Source organism: Eleginops maclovinus, chromosome 6 (assembly GCF_036324505.1).
Source record: "Eleginops maclovinus isolate JMC-PN-2008 ecotype Puerto Natales chromosome 6, JC_Emac_rtc_rv5, whole genome shotgun sequence".
Taxonomy (NCBI): Eukaryota; Metazoa; Chordata; class Actinopteri; order Perciformes; family Eleginopidae; genus Eleginops; species Eleginops maclovinus.
The window spans coordinates 24,787,037-24,812,142 of record NC_086354.1 but is presented as its reverse complement, the minus strand read 5'-3'; the positions used below and the strand labels follow the sequence as shown (position 1 = coordinate 24,812,142).

The following is a 25,106-nucleotide window of genomic DNA, read 5'->3' as shown; positions in this document are numbered from 1 at the left end:
ACCCCTGGTGGAGGGTGTTGGGCTGTACGATGCAGACAGTGATTCAGACTTGTCCGGCCTTCTCTCTTTTGCACTTTCTCAGGTTAAATCATGTAGAATTGCACTTATATTTGGATGCTGTTTACCTAGTTAAGTTGCAATTGCAGCATTGCCTATAGATGATGCTCCTGTAGTGTGTTGTATAGGTTTTAGTGCATGTAAATGGTCTGCAAAGGCTAAAATCCCTGTGTTCCCTAACCCTACATTAGTGTCCCTTACTTCTGGAACAATAGTCCTTGTATATACACCAGGGTTTTTCTAGATGGATATAGTATGTGATACTGTGGCGCTGATCTTATTAATAACAAAACTCAGTGCTGCACTAATATTTCGATTTTGAGTTTAATTAAATCCCTTTATTTTCATCAATCTGTTGGACAAATATCTATTCTTTCCTATTTTATTATTATTATTTATAACATGTATGTTGTTACCTTCTTACCTGTGCAATTAAGCATTAATACATTTGATTAAAACTAAGAAACCACTGCTTTTAATGTATTCTTTACAAAATCTGATGTATTTTTCGTGGTTAAAAGTTGTAAAACATGCTTATTTGTACTCCTGATGTTCCTCTAAATATATATTATGTGTATTTATTATGAATATTTTCTTTTGTTATTTAATGAAGAACCAAAACTTTCTGATTTCTTTCTTTGTGGGAAATTGGAGAATCTAACAGAGAGAAGACGGGTCTGGAAAAGAATACATAGAAGATGAGAAACGGAGTAAGAGGACTTAAGGTGAGTCGACAGGTGAGCCCAGCGTTAAGCCACCTGTCCCGCCTCGTTGATCTCCGTCATAAATCATCCCGGCCTTAAACCCCAGAGAACAGCGAGCAGCGCCCCCATTCCCAGGAGGGGATGAGGAGACGCAGAAACTCCTCACACTCCAGGATTTCTGCCTCTTGCAGAGCCGGGTTTGAGGATTGGAGGAATATGACGAGGTGTGAGGAGAGCGGCCGATTTAATTCCCGGGCTCGAGTTCAGACGGAGGTTTATTTTTTCCTGCTGGCGGGATTTACTGTAGATCCTGAACACCCCCCCCCCCCCACACTGAAGGCAGCCGACATTACAGAAGTTAAAAAAGGTCAAAGAGAAGAGGTTTTCTTTACTCTGTGCAAGGAAGTACAAACTGGGATACAGATGATGCAGTGGTGAAGTATTTTTGAAGTTAGCATCGCAACGGTTCCTTCCACAAAATTCTAATGGGTTTTTTCTCTTGGATTTTGGATTATTGCAGAAAATAATCTCTGTGAGAAACCACACCTTTATGATGCTTACACGTTTAGTCCAGCAGGATAATCTCCACTTTATGATTTCTGAAGTAAAAAGCTAACGTTGGGCTATAAAGGAACTACAGCACAGTCACATGACTTCACCTCACCACCGCTAAGCTAAAGGAGGCTAATGTTGGGCTATAAAGGAACTACAGCACGGTCACATGACTTCACGTCGCCACCGCTAAGCTAACGGAGGCTAATGTTGGGCTATAAAGGAACTACAGCACGGTCACATGACTTCACGTCTCCACCGCTAAGCTAAAGGAGGCTAATGTTGGGCTATAAAGGAACTACAGCACGGTCACATGACTTCAGGTCACCACCGCTAAGCTAACGGAGGCTAATGTTGGGCTATAAAGGAACTACAGCACGGTCACATGACTTCACGTCTCCACCGCTAAGCTAAAGGAGGCTAATGTTGGGCTATAAAGGAACTACAGCACGGTCACAAGACTTCACGTCTCCACCGCTAAGCTAACGGAGGCTAATGTTGGGCTATAAAGGAACTACAGCACAGTCACATGACTTCACGTCTCCACCGCTAAGCTAACGGAGGCTAATGTTGGGCTATAAAGGAACTACAGCACGGTCACATGACTTCACCTCACCACCGCTAAGCTAAAGCAGGCTAATGTTGGGCTATAAAGGAACTACAGCACGGTCACATGACTTCACCTCACCACCGCTAAGCTAAAGCAGGCTAACGTTGGGCTATAAAGGAACTACAGCACGGTCACATGACTTCACCTCACCACTGCTAAGCTAAAGCAGGCTAACGTTGGGCGTGATGACGTTTAGTCGTCGACTAAAAAAGCTTATTTATCATATAATTGAATAAGATGAGCTGTAGGACTGAACGTCTCCTTTCGTCTCTCTATGAATAACAGCATTGACCTTGAACACCTTCTGTTTCTTAACCCTCCACGTTAACTCAAAGTGACAGGAAGCAGGAAACCCGACAGGACGGTAAGCGCAGTAAATCATACAACACTGTGCGCGTGTGATAAGAGAGAGAAATAAAAGATGCAGATAAAGAGAAGGTAGTTTTCCTACATGAGTTATGATCGTGTGAAACTCAAGGGCAGGAGGATAAAGCCAGCTCTTTGTTTACTTTGGATGAAGCTGTTTGTATTTGTGTGTAGTACCTGTCCAGGTCTTCGCTGTCCTGCATGTTGAACAGCATGGAGGGGATCAGCTTGTCCATGTGCTGAGGCTCCCAGATGATGGCCTGCAGCTCGTCGTTCACCGTCTTCCTCACCACGCCCTGCAGACCCTTGATCCCCGCCACACGGATCCTGAGGCACAAACACAGGAGAGGACTCTTTAAAGTAGAGATGCTACATACTGATATACACCTGAACATCAGCAGGAGAGGACTCTTTAAAGTAGAGACTCTACATACTGATATACACCTGAACATCAGCAGGAGAGGACTCTTTAAAGTAGAGACACTTCATACTGATATACACCTGAACATCAGCAGGAGAGGACTCTTTAAAGTAGAGACTCTACATACTGATATACACCTGAACATCAGCAGGAGAGGACTCTTTAAAGTAGAGACGCTACACACTGATATACACCTGAACATCAGCAGGAGAGGACTCTTTAAAGTAGAGACTCTACACACTGATATACACCTGAACATCAGCAGGAGAGGACTCTTTAAAGTAGAGACTCTACATACTGATATACACCTGAACATCAGCAGGAGAGGACTCTTTAAAGTAGAGACACTACATACTGATATACACCTGAACATCAGCAGGAGAGGACTCTTTAAAGTAGAGACTCTACATACTGATATACACCTGAACATCAGCAGGAGAGGACTCTTTAAAGTAGAGACTCTACATACTGATATACACCTGAACATCAGCAGGAGAGGACTCTTTAAAGTAGAGACTCTACATACTGATATACACCTGAACATCAGCAGGAGAGGACTCTTTAAAGTAGAGACACTACATACTGATATACACCTGAACATCAGCAGGAGAGGACTCTTTAAAGTAGAGACACTACATACTGATATACACCTGAACATCAGCAGGAGAGGACTCTTTAAAGTAGAGACACTACATACTGATATACACCTGAACATCAGCAGGAGAGGACTCTTTAAAGTAGAGACTCTACATACTGATATACACCTGAACATCAGCAGGAGAGGACTCTTTAAAGTAGAGACACTACATACTGATATACACCTGAACATCAGCAGGAGAGGACTCTTTAAAGTAGAGACTCTACATACTGATATACACCTGAACATCAGCAGGAGAGGACTCTTTAAAGTAGAGACTCTACATACTGATATACACCTGAACATCAGCAGGAGAGGACTCTTTAAAGTAGAGACTCTACATACTGATATACACCTGAACATCAGCAGGAGAGGACTCTTTAAAGTAGAGACACTACATACTGATATACACCTGAACATCAGCAGAGAGGACTCTTTAAAGTAGAGACACTACATACTGATATACACCTGAACATCAGCAGGAGAGGACTCTTTAAAGTAGAGACACTACATACTGATATACACCTGAACATCAGCAGGAGAGGACTCTTTAAAGTAGAGACTCTACATACTGATATACACCTGAACATCAGCAGGAGAGGACTCTTTAAAGTAGAGACTCTACATACTGATATACACCTGAACATCAGCAGGAGAGGACTCTTTAAAGTAGAGACACTACATACTGATATACACCTGAACATAAGGTACTCGTTTAACAACCCAAGGTAGTTTGTGATTTCTCCACCTACTTATGGGAGGCTGACTCACTCTGTGTCTCTCAACTGCTATTTCATACTCTAAAGAACTCATCTTAATCACACACACACACACACACATACACACACACACACACACACACACACCTCGACAGGGTCTCTGAACCAATCAGAGCGCAGCGACTGACTATTCCTGTCTCCTGTGTGAGTAATAATATGAAGAACAGTGTGGGTGACCTCGCCTTGGGCCTAATCCAATAACCAGCGGAGGAAATCTATTTGGGAATTCCTCTCCGCCTACAGAGAGATGGAGTAATGAAATACAGTGGGAGGGGGGGGAGGTAAGAAGTCATACTTCTAACAGCACGGCCGCAGAGAGACATCCAGTCAAATGAAAAATAATGCCAGCATCTCCACACACACACACACACACACACACACACACACACACACAACACACACACACACACACACACACACACACACACACACACACACACACACACACACACACACACACACACACACACACACACACACACACACACACACACACACACACACACACACACACACACACACACTGTTAACTGTGGTGATGTCGGTTAAACGCATGATGGTAATTATTATTATTATTTGGAAAAACTAAATATACTTATCAATCAAAATAAAGTAATAATATAAATATTAATACAAATAATCAACAATCACAGTAAATAATAATACTAACTACATATATTAATAAAAAATACAGAATAATAATAATTATTATGAAAGACATGAGAATACATTTATAACTATTTATTTGACTTGAATAATTATTATAAAACAAAATGATTTCAATAAAACCTTTAAAAAAAGGACATAAAATACTAATAATGAAATACGTGTGAATTATTGTAATTATTCATTGCATTGAATCTCATGCTATTATCATAGTTATAACACTAATAATAATTGATGTGGTTTTATCCAGTACCCAGGCTTTAATTAAAGGAGCTGTTTTCTCCGACTCCAGCCTAATTCCACCCTGTGATGAAGAACCGATCAGAGAAGCTGTTTTCACTATTAATAACCAGCCTGCTGATTTCTCATGAAGCTCCAGGGAATTAGAGAGTGAAATTAAACAATTCATCATTCGGTTACGGCCCGCCGCCTCACTTGTGGAACGATATGAAGATTAGTTTTGCTTCTGAAATGAAGATAATGAAAGAATCTGAGGAGAGAGAGACGGATCCTTCATCTCCTCACAGATCAATAAGCCATCCTGTTCTGAACCGTGGGGGTTCTTCTGTGGACTGCAGCGGTGAGGTTCAACCCTCGATCAAAGATTAGCTCCGTCTCCATCTGGCAGACCCACCAGGGCCAGGAATGTTATAAAAATAAACCAAAATTAATTGCGAGGGGTCGAGGATCAGAGCTATGTGGTCCAGTAATATCTCCCTCCTCGAGAGCCTGACAACACCAACATGAACTCCAGATGACACCTACAAGCTTTTAGTGGATCTACCTGCTGCTTCCAAGGCCAGGCTGTCCTTCTACACTCAGCAGGGTTTCAAAAAGTGCAAAATAATAAATATACTTAATAATTTTAAGCTGGAAAATGTTGGAACCTCAGAACTAATACCTATGGACAGAGGAGGGCTTAAAGGGGCCTTTCTTAAATTCTGCTTTCTGGGGTTTCCGCTCTCCTGTAGTGTGTCCTTTAGGTTTTGTTGCATGTAAATGGTCTGCAGAGGCTAACATCCATGTGTTTCCTCCATTAACAGTTCCCTGCCTGAAACGCCTCCCTTGGACTCCTTTGTTTACTTCCAGAACATAGTGACATCACCATGTAACACGCTTGCGCTCCCACACATTGTACGTGATAGGCTAAGGGGCGGGACATCTCTAAGCGGTAGACCAATCACAACCGAGCTGGCCAGCTTACCCAATAAGTGGATTCAAGTCACAGTTTTTCTGGTGGTGAGGATATGGGGGTTAAGGTCCTCTTACCTGGTTCTGGTCTCGGCATCATCGTGAGTGGAGTGGCACATGGCGCTGAACTGGGACACGAAGAAGTCGTAGCGACGGTGGTACGACGGCGTGTCCTCCTCGATGTTGGCGAACTTCACAAACTGGAGAAAAGAAGACAGGAAGTTCGTTAGTGTCATGCTCTTTAGGACCCTTGAGAAGATATTGGTGGCTGAGGTTTGTCCAGATGGAAGAGTTCTCGTAACATTACGGCCCTTAAAATGTCCATTAATCGTCAGCAAAGCAATGTTTGGAAAAGTTACTTCAGGAAGAAGCAGCTTTCAGTGTCTATGCGCCAATCATGGAACAAACTTCTAAAAACTCGTCCCTCGTCTGTTAAATCCAGGCATAGAATTTCTGTTTTCCGTCTCACGTCATTCAAATGTTGTTTTTCTGCACCTACTAAATGCATTCATGGGATTTCTTCTTCTCTGTTTTTTATATGAAGATGGTGTCAAATGGAGCGTCAGACGGCAGAGACATTTTGGTTTTCACGGAGCTCAGACGTCGGGTTGTTGTTTACGGCCATCGTGTAACCAGGCGTCATGTTCTCGCCAGAATTGATTTATCTTCTCAACAAGATCAGCACCACGGTATCACCTCACACCATATCTTTCTACAAAACACCCTGAGATATTTGGTAAAAGAAACATTGAATTTGTTGAAAAGTAGTCGCTTATTTTGCACAAAGGTATTGAGTTCAAGATGTTAGTTAGTTCTTCAGATTATGAGGTGTCAGAGAGACACATGAGTATGGACTCAGAAAATCATGTCTTCAATCCACCTCCAACAGCTCGCTCTCATACTCAACTCCCCCTGATCAGAACTCCACGTCACCGAGAACACAAAGACATGCAGAGCGTTTCCAGTGAGCAGATATACCGCCATACCCTTGCACGGGGATGAACTGGAAGCGATGGTGGTAACGATAGCAGCCATTAGACAGCCCCCAGCCCCTTGCCCTTTTCGTGCAGCCTGTAATTTTCTCCCTCTACACAGGAGTGTCCTCGCCGTCAGCTGTGCTCCTCAACAGCCCATCATTGTCCACTGCAACAAATTGCCTTTTCTACAGCTCGCCATCGGTGACCAGAACCCCGCCGCTCTACCTGGTAATTTCCTCCCATTTGGTACCTAACCTCTCCCGGGACTAAGGGCTCAGATGGAAGCTGGCAGCTGCTGCAGGAGAGTAGTTTCCCCTCAGCTTCCCAAACTGTGTTACTGGAACACAGGAGGGAAACCAGGACACAAGTGCTAAATCTGGAAGTGGGTTAGTCTTTCAGCACTTCCTGTTGCCTGGTCTGGAAGTCAATGGATTTCTGGATGTGTTTTCATTGTTATCCTTAATTAAAGTCTGTGGCTAACAAAAGCTGAAGAGATTTTTATTCTACAAAATAAAATACTTCAGTAAATACCCCACTGGTGAATTTAAAAAGCTGGTTGCTAACAAGTGTCTAAATGAGACAACTAAACGTCATCACACCCAACATTAGCCGCCTTTAGCTTAGCGGTGATAACGTCAATTCATCTGACTGTGCTGTAGTTCCTTTATAGCCCAACATTAGCCTCCTTTAGCTTAGCGGTGGTGAGGTGAAGTCATGTGACCGTGCTGTAGTTCCTTTATAGCCCAACATTAGCCTCCTTTAGCTTAGCGGTGGTGAGGTGAAGTCATGTGACCGTGCTGTAGTTCCTTTATAGCCCAACATTAGCCTCCTTTAGCTTAGCGGTGGTGACGTCAAGTCATGTGACCGTGCTGTAGTTCCTTTATAGCCAAACATTAGCTGCCTTTAGCTTAGCGGTGGTGAGGTGAAGTCATGTGACCGTGCTGTAGTTCCTTTATAGCCCAACATTAGCCTCCTTTAGCTTAGCGGTGGTGAGGTGAAGTCATGTGACTGTGCTGTAGTTCCTTTATAGCCAAACATTAGCTGCCTTTAGCTTAGCGGTGGTGAACACAAGAAAATCTAATGTCTAGAGGCTCTGTGTTTTATGAGAAGAGGAGGAAACTCTGTCTGGAGCCGAGGTTTCATCATGTAAATAAGAACATTCAGAAAGCAACAGGCCTCGTGTCTCAGCGATGCCTCATGGCAAAGCACTTAGTATTCTCTATAATGAGCAAATGAGAGGGTGATACAAACACCAGATCCATTAGTTCTTTCCTCCCTCAGGCCATTTTCAAAGAGCTCATTTAAAAAAGAAAGAGAAACAACAAGGAGGCATTAAAGAGTGAAATTGGCTGGTTTTACTTCTCTATCTATGCATACTGATTACATAACAAGTGCTGGAATCCATTAACAGACACATTCCCACCTTGCTTCAGTGGGTCATTATACATCGCAGAGAGCATTTAGAAACGTGGAAGTCAATAAAAGCCGGACGACTTTCCAATCATCCTGTCAAAGATGGAGATGGAGGGAAATTGTCCTTTTAACGTGTCAAACACTCACTTCCTGTAAGTTGAATGGTAGCTGTAAGATCTGTATGAGAGTCTACCAATCGAAGAGTTCTTGGACAACCTTGATACCTGACATTTGCAGTGTGTGGGAGAGTGTGTGTTGTAGAGGAGACACTTATCCGTCCACATGAAGACACTGAGTCACCCTCTCAGGGGACGGTTTTTACAGCCTGTGGACCAAAGAGAAATCTGTCCGTCTGTTCAACCTCCTTCACATTTTCTGGATGAAACTAAGATCTTGGGAAGTGTCTCAATGAGTTTGGCATGAAAACACCAAACAGCCAAGACTTCTGAAATAGGATTTACCAACCAAGAGTCGTCTCTAGCCTGAAGCTACAGCCAGTTATTTTTTCTTTGGTTTGAACATTCACACCGAGCGTCCACACTTTTGGAAACCCTGCAGAGCCCCGTTTCAGATTGGACCCGCTTGAGATGCTTTTAAATCAGAACTGACGGAAATGGAGACCTTTGAAAACAATTAGACCTGATTTAATCCTGATTGGGTTTTCTCAAGCATGATGTATCCTTCCTTCATTCCTCATAACCCGATGAATATGTTAGGTTCAACTTAGTATTATTGCTTTCAACCAACCTGATGCAGTCATGTGAAAGTTGTTGACAAAATACATTTAATTCAAGTCAACGTTTTATTCTTTTCAGTGCATTTCACAGCTGATGGACGGGACAGTCAGCAAAACCTGGAATTTGTTTGATGAATAAGGGAAGGATCGATCATGACTAGGAAGACCCCATCAGGATTAAAGCAGGTCTAATTGTTTCAAAGATCTTCATTTATCTCGTACTGATTGAAAAGCTATCTGAAGAGTGGCCAATCTGAAATGGGGTTCTGCAGGGTTTCCAAAAGTGTCAGATTTAGGGGTTTAAAAACACCGTAAAAGAGCGGACGACCGGCGTGAATTTAGAGAACTAAGAAACAAAAACTATCAATGTCGTCAGTTAGGCATTAAGAAGAGATAAATCAGAGAGAGAGATCTGTCAGCAGAGTGAACCAGGAAAATGTTAAGTAACCCCAACGTTTTATGATAGAAATGTATAGTATGGGTCCCCTGCACATAGAAACTGCCGGATGCTAACCTGCATATGTTGGGCAATTAGCATTAATTAGCTAATGCAACCAATAGCTAAAAGATGGCTTGGCCGATTTGGAAAATGTTGGCTGGTTTAACCAAAAAGTAGCCATGTTTATATATATTACAGCCCTGGTGGACTGATTTTGGGTCTAATTTTAAGTATTAGGGGACTCCAAACTGCCATGTACATAAAAATGTCAGAAATGTATTAAACACCCTCAATAACTTCCAAAACCACAGCAAAACTGTCCAAATCGGCCAAGCCTGTTATTAGCACTCGTCTGGGAAAGCAAACTAATGCAACTTGTGATCATTGTGCAAATTGCCCAACATATGCAAGTTAGCATCTCGCATTTTCTACGTGCTGGGGACCCCTACTATACATTTCTATCATAACACTTTGGGGTACTACAGTTACTTTGAAACACTGCCCAAGAACTGTGTTTGATCCAGACAATGTGAGGGAGGCTGAACAGACAGATTTCTCTTTGGTCCACAGGCTATAAATACCGTCCCCTGAGAGGGTGACTCAGTGTCTTCATGTGGACGGATGAGTGTCTGCTCTGTTGAGACGTAGGGAGAGACACTTCTAGCCGTCGCAGTCTGCCAGTTTCCTGAGATAAAGTTTGCTGGCAGATAAATGTGGAAACAGGGAGCGGCTGGCAGCTCCGACAGCAACACATGCCGGGCGGTAAAAATAGAAACGCTGTTCTGTTCAGAGTGGGAGAAAAGTAGAAAAATGGAGCTTGTTTCTAATGAAATGTCACTCTCAGATTGATTAGGAACCCGGTGTGTAATGTATAATATTTCCAGAGTGAGTCATCACCTCTGGAACCAAGGTTTCTTTCCGTCTCCAAGAGAAGCTAAAGACGCCAAAAGTTGCCGCAAACAATCGATTTTCATTATGCACTTTACATGAAGGACACCCCATTACGCCACTTCCTGTGGTGTGTTCTATAGGTTTGTGTGCATGTAAATGGTCTGCAAAGGCTCAAATCCCTGTGTTTCTCCCACACACTTTTATACAGACTGTACGATCTGAGCCTCTTTCATTTGAGGTTAAACTGAAAGTGAACGCACCTGAAACTATACTGAATCCATTTTGGTTAGACGCTTGCAAAAAATAATCTGGAGCATGTGAGACTCAAAATACTAATTGATTAGCCTTTAATTCATAACTGCTTTAATGCAACAAATCCAGTATTATTGACATATTTGTATTGATGTCTACTTAAATTTACTAGATGTGTCAGTTATAAAAACTGGCAAGAAGAAGAAGAAGACGAAGAAGAAGAAGAAGAAGAAGAAGAAGAAGAACAAGAACAAGAAGAAGAAGAAGAAGAAGAACAAGAAGAAGAAGAAGAAGACGAAGAAGACGAAGAAGAAGACACGGAGTGTTTATTTTAATATGTATTTGATTATTTCTTTATTTTGTCCATGCATATCCAGAACTTGTTCAACGACCCATTTAGCATACCGGGTCCTTTTGCTTTTTGCTCACAATTATTGCTTCTTTTATTAAGACCGTTGTATTTCTGCTTTACTTCAGTAAGGCTTTTCTTCCGGCTCTGTAATCCACACAGACGTTTCAGTAAAGGATCTGTGTTTCTGCAGGTCGCTACTTTAAAGTATTGCCTTTAAAAGAGACCTTTACTGTGCAGCCGAACCAACATCACCCCCCCCCCTCCCTTTCTCCTCGGTGACTCTAAATACCACACATAAATAATGCAGAGGCTTTCACATCTGAACCCCGGCTCCGTTTCCTGCTCAGATTAACCTCCAACAACAGCAAGGACGTCAGGCACTGAGAGGGGGAATAAAAAGTTTGAGCTCACCTTCAGAAGACGTGCGGGATAAAAATCCAGCTGACATTTGCCGCCGGGCTTAAAGAGGCTGATGGTAAAGGCCCATTTCCAGTGCCAGTTAAAGTTAAATTAGGTATTTAACCACCGACATCCACCTCCGGGCTGCTGGAGACAGATGTGTTTTGCTTCTGCTTGTTGCATATGTTCGTGGGTGTGTGCAATTTGAGTAATTCTGGTTTGGCCTCACCGTAAATGTCTCATATTAGGGGTGCACTATAACGTCCCAAACCTCCTCCATCAGGAGAAACATGCAGCATCTAGAGAACATTCAGCAGCTTGAGGAAACATGAGCATCGTTTACTAAAAGCTGCAGAAACCAAACGCTGCAAGAAGCACCAACACAACGGAGACCAGGGGACACTAAAGAGAGACGCACACAGCTGGAGACCAGGGGACACTAAAGAGAGACGCACACAGCTGGAGACCAGGGGACACTAAAGAGAGATGCACACAGCCGGAGACCAGGGGACAGTAAAGAGAGATGCACACAGCTGGAGACCAGGGGACAGTAAAGAGAGATGCACATAGCTGGAGACCAGGGGACACTAAAGAGAGACGCACACAGCTGGAGACCAGGGGACACTAAAGAGAGACGCACACAGCTGGGACCGGAGCGCTGGGGGACGTTCAGGATCATGAAGGTGGACAACTCTTCCTGCAGGGGGTGTATCTTACCGAGTTGGTCCCCAGCACCTGCAGGTCTGGCTCTCTGGACTCCAGCAACTTGGCCACCATGTGCAGGAAGCTCTCCACGAAGGGTTTGATGCTCTGTGAGTGGCAGGCCATCAGCAGCTGGTCCAGAGCCTCCATGGCGATCACCACGTTCCTGCACAATCAGACATCAGGGACATGAAGGTTCGAACAAAAAGACACTTCTGCATGAAGATGGTAAACTATTTCTGTGGGTCTGTTGTGATGGACATCCTCTGTGAAGGTTTCATGACATAAATTGGAAGAAGTAGAAATGTCAGACTAATTAGTTTCCTCCATCTGGGAATAAAAAGGACAGATTTTGGGTCTGAGTGAAGTCACGGAGTCGAGAACATGTCAGTGGGCTGGAGGAGAGATTGAGGACGGATTCATAACGACCCGATACAGACGGAGAGAGAGGGATGTGTTACTTCCATCTGTCCACGTCTGGGAATAAAAGCCACAGCCAATTAAACGCCAGTCCTTACTCCATCATCACTGTATTGATCTGCTGTCTTCTTTTAGGAATACGACAGGGAGATTGTGTCACATTTTCATCCCTTTGAGAGAGCATAACTCACTGGGAGGTTCAGGGAAGAGTTGTGATCATTGGGAGAGTTCAATGAAGCTTTATTTCAGATTTCCAGTAACTGTGTGTCTCTCAGTCTGTCTTCAACAGACTGAGCGGGGAAGAGGCGTTTACTTTTGCTGCTTCATTTGAGCTGAAACTCAGGGATCACCTCTGTTCTTGTTTTTAATGTGTGTGTGTGTGTGTGTGTGTACTAAGAGAAGACCCTGACCCGTAGCGGTGGCGCACCACGTCTCGGCTCAGTCTCTCGGCCAGGTACGCTCCGATCCGGTCCAGCTTCTCCGGAGCAGAGACGGCGTAGAAGGTGAGCTTCTCCATGTCCGATTTACTGAGGCCATCCTGGAGGAAAGAATACAAGGAGGTCCAGATTAAAAGGTCTCCAATTCCTAAAACTTTACTGGGAATAAGACATTGGCAATACCACGTTGATCATTGTAAATATTTATATTCTATTTCCTTGTTTTTGTTTTGTTTCTTTGAACATTTTATTTAACTTTATGTTTTTTTGGATCTTAATTTTATTTTTTACATTTTTCAATTTTTAAACTTTTATGTTTTTACTGTACTTTATTATTTAAACTTCTTGTTTTAAAATAAATATTTGTATTATTTTTATATTTTACTTTTTATGTTGAAATACATTTTTTATATATATTTTCATTTTATTCAAATTTAAGAAATTGTCAAAAAACATTATTTCTTCCAGGATAAAAAACATCTTCCGATTCTGATCCAAAAAAAAAATGGTCCAGGCGTTGTTCTGTTTCCTCATCTTCCTCAAAACTAAAGAAAACATGCTGGTGAGAAAAAGGGCCTTTTTGATTGGTTCATGGACATTTTCAGCGCATTTTAAAGGACTCAGTGTGACTTCAGGCTCCTATTGTATATAACAACAGACAGAAAATACACATATGATCATCAGGTTTCAAACACAAAGGGGGGGGGGGGGGGGGGTTGGATAGAGAGCGACTCTCCCCCTGAGAGAGTCTCCGCTCCTCCGGCTCTCACAAACTCATAATTAAATGACAAGGTCTCGGCCGTTCGAGCATTTTCCTTTTCCCTCGGAAGCCCTGGAGCTGTGGTGAGAGGGATATAAACCCCTCCCTCGTGTATAGTCCAAACTATGTACACATTTAGCGGATTAATTAACGGAGGTCGAGGAATCAAACGCAGGATAATAGCTTGTCACGGTCCCGTTATCAGCGCCGTGTCGGATCTAATAACATGACTCATCAGAGCTTTCACGAGGCCCGGAGGTCCAATTATCTCTGTGTTGTGTGTGGGAAGCTCTCCGGAGGTGGAGGTGCCACTGAGGGTCCAAACAGCTGAACAACACTGGGGAAAGCACTGGGAAACACTGGGCAGCAGCAGAGACACTCAGACATTAATCTCCATTAAAGTGAGGGGAGCTGCAGAGCAATGTGGATACCGTCTGTGGGTTCATCCCTGACATCCCACTTCTCATTATACATCAACTTCCACCTAATACAGAGCGGCTTCAAGGACATTTTCTTTAATAAAATGAAGGAATATTTAGTGCACATTCCTCTATTTTCTCCATTAGATTTGCAAGAAGCAGGTATCCATTCACCTCTTATGGCGCCTTTGTCTACTTTAGTCAAAGGTATTGGTTGCTTAGAAGTCATAGTTTACATATTGGCCCAGCATCTTAATCATAACCTTCATTTAACTGAGGAGGTGACTTACTTTGGGGTCCTCAGGGAAGATGTTGTCCACCAGGCGTTTGTACCTCGGCCTCAGCGGCCCACAGCAGCCACACACTCCTGCAACAAAGAAGAAAACATGAGTATTAGCAGAGGTCACACTGACTTCATATCATAAACGGCTACCAACAGGTCCAACTGATGATAATGTGAATCAGATGAAGGCTGCTAGGAGCCCAGAGACAAGGACAATTGTGATGAAATGAAAAGACTTGAGAGCAAAACATTAGAGAACTGATGGACCTTCACAGTAACTTCGTAAATGACTCCATGTCACCACCGCTAAGCTAAAGGTGGCTAACGTTGGGCTATAAAGGAACTACAGCACAGTCACATGACTTCACATCACCACTGCTAAGCTAAAGGCGGCTAATGTTGGGCTATAAAGGAACTACAGCACGGTCACATGACTTCACGTCACCACCGCTAAGCTAAAGGAGGCTAATGTTGGGCTATAAAGGAACTACAGCACGGTCACATGACTTCAGGTCACCACCGCTAAGCTAAAGGCGGCTAATGTTGGGCTATAAAGGAACTACAGCACGGTCACATGACTTCAGGTCACCACCGCTAAGCTAAAGGCGGCTAACGTTGGGCTATAAAGGAACTACAGCACGGTCACATGACTTCACGTCACCACCGCTAAGCTAAAGGCGGCTAATGTTGGGCTATAAAGGAACTACAGCACGGTCACATGACTTCACGTCCCCACCGCTAAGCTAAAGGTGGCTAATGTTGGGCTATAAAGGAACTACAGCACGGTCACATGACTTCACGTCACCACCGCTAAGCTAAAGGAGGCTAATGTTGGGCTATAAAGGAACTACAGCACGGTCACATGACTTCACGTCTCCACGCTAAGCTAAAGGAGGCTAATGTTGGGCTATAAAGGAACTACAGCACGGTCACATGACTTCACGTCTCCACCGCTAAGCTAAAGGAGGCTAATGTTGGGCTATAAAGGAACTACAGCACGGTCACATGACTTCACGTCACCACAGCTAAGCTAAAGGAGGCTAATGTTGGGCTATAAAGGAACTACAGCACGGTCACATGACTTCACGTCACCACCGCTAAGCTAAAGGCGGCTAACGTTGGGCTATAAAGGAACTACAGCACGGTCACATCACTTCACGTCACCACCGCTAAGCTAAAGGCGGCTAATGTTGGGCTATAAAGGAACTACAGCACGGTCACATGACTTCACGTCCCCACCGCTAAGCTAAAGGTGGCTAATGTTGGGCGTGATGACATTTAGTCGTCTCACTTAGACACTTGTTAGCAACCGCCATTTTGAAATCCACCAGTGGGGTATTTACTGACGTATTTTATGTCGTAGAATATAAATCTCTTCAGCTTGTGTTAACCACAGACCTTATTTCAGACTAACAAACAAAGACACATTCAGAAAGCCATTAACTTCCAGACCAGGGAACAGGAAGTGGTAAAATGCGGATGTTTTGTGTTTCCTGACACAATGGAGTTGCAATTGAACATTTAAGTCTGGGTTGAATGGATAGTATTGACCTCACCGGAGTAAACTAGTCCAAAACCCAGACGGTGTTCTTTGTGATTTCTACAAAAGCCCAAGTTTCTCTCAAATGTCAGTGAGCACAGTCAGACTCTTTAGTGCAGTCTGCAGTGTCCTGATGCTCCACTGGTAATCGTTCCTGTTCTGGCTTTAACTTATTCACCCCACACACACACAACTTCTCTTTTATCGACTCAGATGCTGCTGCCGGTCGTACTAATTCATGTCAGTCGATAGGAGATGACCTATCCCAGGATGTGTAGGGAGATAGGGTTGGAATAAAGATGTGTTTATAAAAGACGTCAGTAAATAACCCACTGGAAATTAAAGGAAGTGTCTAAACCAGACGACTAAATTTCATCACGCCCAACGTTTAGCTTAGCGGTGGTGAGGTGAAGTCATGTGACCGTGCTGTAGTTCCTTTATAGCCCAACATTAGCCTCCTTTAGCTTAGCGGTGGTGAGGTGAAGTCATGTGACCGTGCTGTAGTTCCTTTATAGCCCAACATTAGCCGCCTTTAGCTTAGCGGTGGTGAGGTGAAGTCATGTGACCGTGCTGTAGTTCCTTTATAGGCCAACATTAGCCGCCTTTAGCTTAGCGGTGGAGAGGTGAAGTCATGTGACCGTGCTGTAGTTCCTTTATAGCCCAACATTAGCCGCCTTTAGCTTAGCGGTGGTGAGGTGAAGTCATGTGACCGTGCTGTAGTTCCTTTATAGCCCAACATTAGCCGCCTTTAGCTTAGCGGTGGAGACGTGAAGTCATGTGACCGTGCTGTAGTTCCTTTATAGCCCAACATTAGCTTTTCACTTCAGAAATCTTGAAGGGGTGTTAATGGTGGAGATTATCCCGCTGAATGAAACGTGTAAGAATCTTTTTTTCTGCAATAATCCCAAATCCAATGGAAAGGGAGATGCTAGCTTCAGGGTCGGTTTACAAAAACATGTCATCACTGTACCACTCCAAAACAAAGCATCAAGAAAACATTCAGCCAACCATTCTCTCTACAGTTTCTAAAGGTCATAATGGACTCCAATCGTTTTCCTTTTTCCAGAAATATCCAGTAAAAATGTCCTCAGGACCCCAACCAAAACATGAAAGGATCCTTCTGTTCTGAACACCCTTGAAATACAAAGCACAGCTTACTCTCACTCTGGGCCACATACCCCTTTACAACATTTAAAAACAGAGCAATCAGCAGTGTGGAGAGCTTTATTATTTCCTGATCACCCAGACTTAACATTTATGGCCAAGGTCAGATAAACACAGATGGTCAAACTGGGCTCAGATCTGTGATGTTCCTTCCTGGTCAATGAGCAGAGTGTCTTCAGTGAAATGTCAGAGCGTTGTTCCTGAAGGAGCAGCAGACTTAAACCACTGAAAAGGTTTCCAGACGACGATCGATAAGGACCGCCTTTTCCCAACACACACCCAACTTCATCCCGTTCAGACGAAGCTCAAACTGGACCGAAGGAGGGTGGAGATGCTCATCAAGTCCCATGATATTAACAGGAAACTCCATGGATAGAAAACAACTCTATTAGGAGAATTAAAAATGAATTGCAGCACTGATCTACCGGCCTCCAAGCAGAGAGATTAACCAAATTTCATTTCTTTCAAGACGAGAGGAAGGGATTCATCAGAAAACCAGTTTGACCCTAACGCAGGTAACTCCATAAGTAGATCACATACATATGTTATATGAACAGTAATTCACTACATAATTTGTGATCAATAAAGTACCTGTCTTATTTCCTTACTGAGGTTAGCCTGTAGATCTGCTTCCATCTAATTTTTCTCTTCTTACTCATTTTATGTCGATATTTCTGCCAAACCAGATGATTACATTACCGTTTATCGCTCTGATTGAAAGATGTAACTAGGGCCATTTAGGGCTTCACAGTTTGGAAAAATACGCAATATAGAGTCTGTTTAACAGTGTTTCAACCTTAACAGTCCTGTCAGGGTTTGGTAAGAGTGCAGGACCCAAACGCAGCACAAGAAAACAAGAGCAGTTTCAACAGAAAGGGAACTTGAATCCACAAAAAGATGATGGCAAAGAAAAACAAAGACATGCACAGGAACAAAACCAGGACCACGAGGTGCAGAGGCCCAGGGAAAACCAACAGGAGCATGCATGGGAACAACTACGAGGATCCAACAAGGAGCACAAGGGAAGACAAGACTGTACAGACACAGGGGTAACCAGAGGACTACACACAGCTGGAGAGGGGAGGAGAAACACAGGAAGGATGACAAGTAAAGACAGAAGGAGAAAATGCATTTCAAAATCAAACAGGAAACTAAACGCACACACAAGACTCATCAAAGTCTGTAGAGTGGCCTTTGTAGGCGTCTCTGCAGAACCACAATGTATTAACTATGATTTGGACCCTGCATGAGTAATTTCTATGTATTCTGCAGCCCTCAGACAGACTCACATGTTGCCTGTTGATGGTTCTGGCTCGTATTCATGCTTCCGGTCTAAATGAAATCCCCAGACGCAGCCAGCAGACGTCAGAACGTGAGGCCCGTTCCTCAGCCCTTTAGATTTAAACTCCATTAAAGCTGTCTGGCTGCACTAATACTCACACCGGAGCCCCCCCGTCGCTTCATACCCTAATGTGGCAGGTAATTGGATCCATAACGAGCGCTTTAAAGCCGTCGCTCTGTAAAGGTTGTCTTGGCAACGGGCCATTGATACGAGCGCTAAGGAAGCCGATTAATCTCCAGACCGAGAGAAGTCACCTCAGGAGAGGCATTCAGGAGCCTAACGTACCCTGAGAGGTGTTCACTGACTCACAGAAACCTTACATTGAGCGTCTGAGCAGGGGCTCCTGGGAAATGTAGTCCCCGGTCACCCTGAAGTTTGTTGGAAAGTTGGAAAATGTACACCAAAGACAGTCCGACACAATCACCACACTTAAGCCCCTCCTCAAAACCCACCTGTTCAGATCAGCCTGTTCACTGTAGTGCTACCTCTCCCGGTTACTGTCCTTTTTAACCATTTTAAACGTCTTTTAAAAAAATATATTTTATGAATTGTAAGGTGTCCTTGGGTGCTTTGAAAGGCGCCTCTAAATAAAAAGTATTATTATTAATAATAAAGATTAAAACCTAGGACCTGAGCGCAGGACACTGACATTTTCTGCTTTTTTAGGCTTTTTTTTACCAGAAAATGAGCAGAACATGTCCTTTTTTAAGCCAAACGGAGAAACAAATACGCCTCTTGTAACTCTAGAACTGTTATTTGAATATGTTATGTCTCTAAGTGTTTTAATAAGATCAGTGTTTCAACAAGAGTACATGCAGAAGGAAACCGGTTATCTCGGAGTGTCTTGTCGTTACAGCTGATGAATTATCTGTAGAAATTGGTTTTAAATAATATCCAACATCACTTCCATCTCCTGACTGGACAAAGAAGCACCCGAAACTCAGATGACGTCTGAACTAACATCCTTTACCAACCAATCCAACGCGGCTCTGCCTGCTCCTCCGTTTGACCAGAGGTTAAATATCTGTGATTAGTTTCGAGGAAAATCTAAAAGAAATGAAAAGAAAAATAAGCAATTCAAAAATATACTTAAATGATATTAAAAAACCCATTCTTTACCAAAGAGTACGCTGAGATGTTAATAAGAATATAATAAGAAGAAAATGAATAAATAAAACACACACACACACACACACACACACACACACACACACACACACACACACACACACACACACACACACACACACACACACACACACACACACACACACACACACACACACACACACACACACACACACACACACACACACACACACACACACACACACACACACACACACACACACACACACACACACACACACACACACACACACACACACATCACTAACTCAGCCGGCGGAGGAGAGGCCATTACACAGCATCAGATCCATCATCCTGATGCACACACACACACACACACACAGATTTGAATAAAACCTAAACGCTCACACAATCACCCGCTGTCACACACACTGAGATATGAGAAGAAATATGAACCACGCTGCAGATTCAAAGCAAAACATGTCGTCCGATATTCAACACCATATGAAGAACGGGCTTGACTGCATTTTAAAATCAGAGTTGAAAAGAAATATCCAGGAAGTATAAATCAAAATGTCATTTATACAAACCAGTACACCAACTGGGCTCAAATAATCCCTCCAAAAAGGTGGAATAACTGAGGGGTTTGGGGTCCGACCTACCAGAGCTGATCAGGCCTCTCCTGCTGGAGGCTCGGCTGTAGTTGAAGGCTCCGTCAGCCTCAGTGCGGGGAACCTGCCGGTACCTCCTGAGGATCCCCCGCCTCAGGTGCACACCGCAAGACGGCATGACCGGACAACGTTTATCCAAACCGGCTCTGAGTTTCTACAAGTCAGACATGGAGTCCTAACGGTACGATCAGGTCTCCACATTGAGCCTCATTTCATTCAGAAAGCTCCCCCTACACCTTCACCTCTATACCAGTTCTTCCCGCCTCAGGACACATCACCTCTCCGACGGACACCGGCATCAGCCAATGGGACGCCAGCAGTCCGTCATCACCTGGGATAAGCCGACGCTCTGACAGAAAACCCGAGAAGCCGCGGGGTTAATGTGGCCGCTCTGCAGGGCTCGGGTTACCGGACGCTGTGTGCACGGCAAGACGAGATCCAGAGGAAGACTGACCCTGGACCCAGGGCCAGTTTCAGAGACTGCACACAACTGACCCAGAGAAACAAGTGAAACTGAAGTGTATAACCACAGTAAGTGATACAGTAAGTGTCGGCCTTCTGCAGCCACTCTTTTTAATATCCTGATAACAAGAAGCCGGTCCCCTTCGTGCCGCCAGCAGACAAAGAGACACCCGCTTCAGCAGCTTTAGTTTCCCTTTTATCCTCACCAGTAAACCTGTGCATAATGGAGACTTCAGATTGGAAAAGTAGTGTCAATAATAATAAATAAACAGTATTTTTATAGAGCCTTTCCAAGTGTTCAAGAGGCTTTACATGTTAGACACTTTTTATCCTGAGTGCATGCAATCCATACTGTAGAAATATAGTCAGATGAAAATATGGTTTGACCCCAAAGGTTTCTCAATGGATTGTAGTATCAGGTGTACTTACTAACTAAAAGTCTACCAAAATCTGACCACGACAAAGGTCGAATTTTAAGTCCAGAAAGCACAAAGTCATTTGTTTGTCTAAATGTATGTTTTGGGGGCGTAGAATCCATTGGACTTTTCCAAATTGCAATACTACACTGCCCTGCCAAAAAAAAGGTCTCCAGCCTGTAGGGGACAGGGCTATGATCTGGGGTTGCTGCAGCTGGTCTGGTCTAGGTTCAGCAACGTGCCCAAAGAATGAGGTGAGCTGACCCCCTGAATATACTGAAGGACAGGTTATTCCATCAAGGGATTTCTTCTTCCCTGATGGAGCGGGCATGTTCCAAGAGGACAAGGCCAGGACCCATCGGGCTCAGACTGTGAGAGAGTGGTTCAGGGAGCATGAGACATCACCCACACACGGATCGGCCCCCACAGAGTCCAGACCTGAACCCCATTGAGAATCTTTGGGATGTGCTGGAGAAGACTTTGCGCAGTGGTCTGAATCTCCCGTCATCAATACAAGATCAAAAGAATGCAGGACAGAAATAAATGTTGAGACGTTGCAGAAGCTCGTGGAAACGATGCCACAGCGAATGCGTGCCGTGATCAAAGCTGAAGGCGGTCCAACGGATATTAGAGTGTGACCTTTTTTTTGGACAGGCACTGTGTGATTACATAATTCTAAATACCCACAGGAGCAATTTGGGTTTCTCAAGAAATAACGTGTAATATTTTTGCAACATCATCATTTTTTAACTGCTAAAAAGTTGTCTATTTGTACAATTCACTTGTGCTTAAAAATGCTAAAATGACGCAATAAAGAACACAATGACGTCGTCTCTGCAATAAAGACCTGTGGATTATCAGATCCATGCCCACATCATTTATTTCATCAAACCAGTTTCATATCTACATGTAAACACAGCTAGGTTGCTGCTGTGCTGTGATTAAAGAAACGAAGAATTCAATTAACTAAAATGACCAAAACTATAATTCATAATTCTCGTAGAGGCATTTTCTGTTCAAGCCAGCAGCTGTGTTATTTACAACCCCAACTGACCCAACATTTGCTTAAACGCAAGGACAAAGGATTGTATTTCTGTGGATAATTCAACAGTATATAAAAGGGAAGTCTCTGTGTTGATAGAGGATGGTTTTATATTCAGTCTCTACACCGGTCCACAGGAGATCTCACCCCCGGCAGCGCTGTGTACTTCAATCTACAACTAAACCGTCCGAGAGGCGGCTAATCTACGAGATTAAAGAGCGCCCTCAGCCCTCCTGAGTCAGTCTGAGCTTTGACAAGCAGATGAAAGACAGGACAACCTTCATCTGACAACAACACACAGATTCAGGCTGGAGAAGAGCTTGTTAACACGACCCTCTGATCGCCCTTGGAGAAGAGAAACATAACAAAATAAAGTCTGGGAACATAGAAGTCGGATTGAAATGAGCCGTAAGCGAGGCCTTAAGGAGAGCGGAAATATACCTGGTTCAAACTTAAGTGGTACAATCTAAAGACGATGAGGAGAGAAGACCGTTTAAAAAAAGACTTTAAAACCAAGTGAAAGAGGTCCTCTTCAGCTCTGATTCTGCACCAAAGCAAGCACTTCCATTACGACCATGAACACAGCGTTGAATCCCAAGCTGTCTAATGAAGCTGGTTGTTGTCCGACTGAAACAGCAGGGACTCTGAAGGTATGGCTTTAAAGTAAATCTGAAGTCATGAGTCTGCACCTTTACTTCCTGTACCGATGGCGAACATTGGGTTGAACTTCATGTCAAAACCTCAAGTCAACAGCAAACCCTAACCCTACAAACCAATGGGTGAAGTCACTGTGAATACATCCTCCTCTTGTATAAAATAGAAAAATGGGATTGGTTATTTTATCCGTTTTGGACGTGAGATTCAGAACTGGCACTGCAATCAGGTTGTAACTCTTATGAGTAGCTGGACACTTCAGAGGAATGAAAGTGCCAATCATTTAAACGCAATGCTTTGAAATCGTACAACCAATGGGTGAAGTCACATTCACTTCTCATATAAAGCCTCTTATTGGACACACACTCTTCACACACACACATACACCAGTCAGGTTTCCATTTGACTGTGGCTGAAACCTCCAACCAATTTCCAGAAAGTCATGTGAAGAAAATTGGATTTTTCGCATTTTGTGCCGACTTCAAATCACGTGAATAATCCTGAAATACAAACAGGATGAAAGGCTGAATACCGGGTTTATTTGTATGTCTTGAAGTCTTTATAAATACCCCTGACCCAGACTGAATATCTCAGACAGGACTAGAAGATAAAATCCACAGGTTTAAATAATTGATGCTGCTTTCAACATCCATCACAAAAAGGACCACCGTCATAAGAGCAGTAAATATGAGGAACCGTGACTCCAGAGCTTAAAAGGAAAGTCTTTAAGGAGACTGACGAACAGAGACACTCTCACAGTGCTCCGTGGCTCTGGGTCTGTATCATTCATACCTGAATATCTGTTAAACTTATCTACGCCATTTGTGCAAACGTGCAGAGCGTCTGCTTCCCTCTTCCCGGTGGGCTCATTGACTTGCATCCCCACGTCCTGCTTTTGAACCTTGAAGGGCGCAGGCACACGACAAACAAATGATGACCCATAAATTAAAAGCCTCCCCGTCGCTCGGATATCTAAAATTAAACTACTTAAAATGCAGTTTTTGTTCGCTCTCTGCTGCATGGCGTCCAGTCAGCAGCAGGGTGATCTGCCTCTGAATACTCCCCAGCAAGGAGCCCAAATAAAAGCCTCTTTTGTATTTTGTTGTTTGCCAAAGAAAGTTGACTCACTATGCCTGGTATTTGGCAGTAACACAAAACTGGACCTCCTTTTTAATTAAACCGCATACAACATGGGGATTGTTCAATATGCTCATGACTCACGCTTGCTATAGTGTTTGTACAATGACCCTGGTTTCTAGGTCATTGCTTTATGATGGTTAAAAGTCTGAGTTTGGTTCTTCAGGGTTGAATGTTTTAACACGTTGGCACAGTCCTTGTAACTCTATCGAGACTCTGAATATGGCTTGTGACGATGAACAACATTCAACATTTGACATGAGCCACAGTTTGAGGGTCACTGATCATAACAGCTCTTTATAAAGGACTCAGTGTCCTTCGAAAACTGAGTGTCTCATTGATAAACGTTTGGTGGTTTGGCCCGTCTCTGAATATATGTAGCAACCCTCCACTGATAGATAGAGAGTCCTAGATTTTAGATGAAAAATGCAATCTTATCCCACATTCTGATGGTGTTTCCTAGAGTTACTGGTAAACTATAATGGAGTGGTGCAGGAATGAGTCCTAAAACCCGTAAATTAGTCTATGTTAACACTTCCCTGGTCTGAGGGTCAATGGTTTCTGAATGTGTCTTTGGTTGTTAGCCTGATATAAAGTCTGTGGTTAGCACAAGCTGAAAAGATTTGTAATCTATGACATAAAATAGGTCAGTAAATACCCCACGGGAGAGTTTAAAAAACAACGGCTGCTAACAAGTGTCTAAACCAGACTACTAAACGTCTTCACGCCCAACATTAGCCACCTTTAGCTTAGCGGAGGAGACGTGAGGTCATGTGACCGTACTGTAGTTCGTTTATAGCCCAACATTAGCCACCTTTAGCTTAGCAGAGGTGACCTGAAGTCATGTGACCGTACTGTAGTTCCTATATAGCACAACATTAGCCACCTTTAGCTTAGCGGAGGAGACGTGAAGTCATGTGACCGTGCTGTAGTTCCTTTATAGCCCAACATTAGCCACCTTTAGCTTAGCGGAGGAGACGTGAAGACATGTGACCGTGCTGTAGTTCCTTTATAGCCCAACATTAGCCTCCTTTAGCTTAGCGGAGGAGACGTGAAGTCATGTGACCGTGCTGTAGTTCCTTTATAGCCCAACATTAGCCACCTTTAGCTTAGCGGAGGAGACGTG

At 43.6% G+C, this 25,106-nt stretch overlaps 1 protein-coding gene across 1 annotated transcript in view; it reads right to left on the bottom strand.

Moving 5' to 3' along the window:
• efr3a (EFR3 homolog A (S. cerevisiae)) overlaps nucleotides 1-25,106 on the bottom strand; it is a 69,755-nt gene that overhangs the window by 28,638 nt on the left and 16,011 nt on the right. The window contains 5 exon segments of the mRNA XM_063885668.1: nucleotides 2,467-2,616; nucleotides 6,062-6,183; nucleotides 12,160-12,310; nucleotides 12,975-13,102; nucleotides 14,471-14,547. Of these exon segments, the coding sequence (XP_063741738.1) occupies nucleotides 2,467-2,616; nucleotides 6,062-6,183; nucleotides 12,160-12,310; nucleotides 12,975-13,102; nucleotides 14,471-14,547 (628 nt within the window).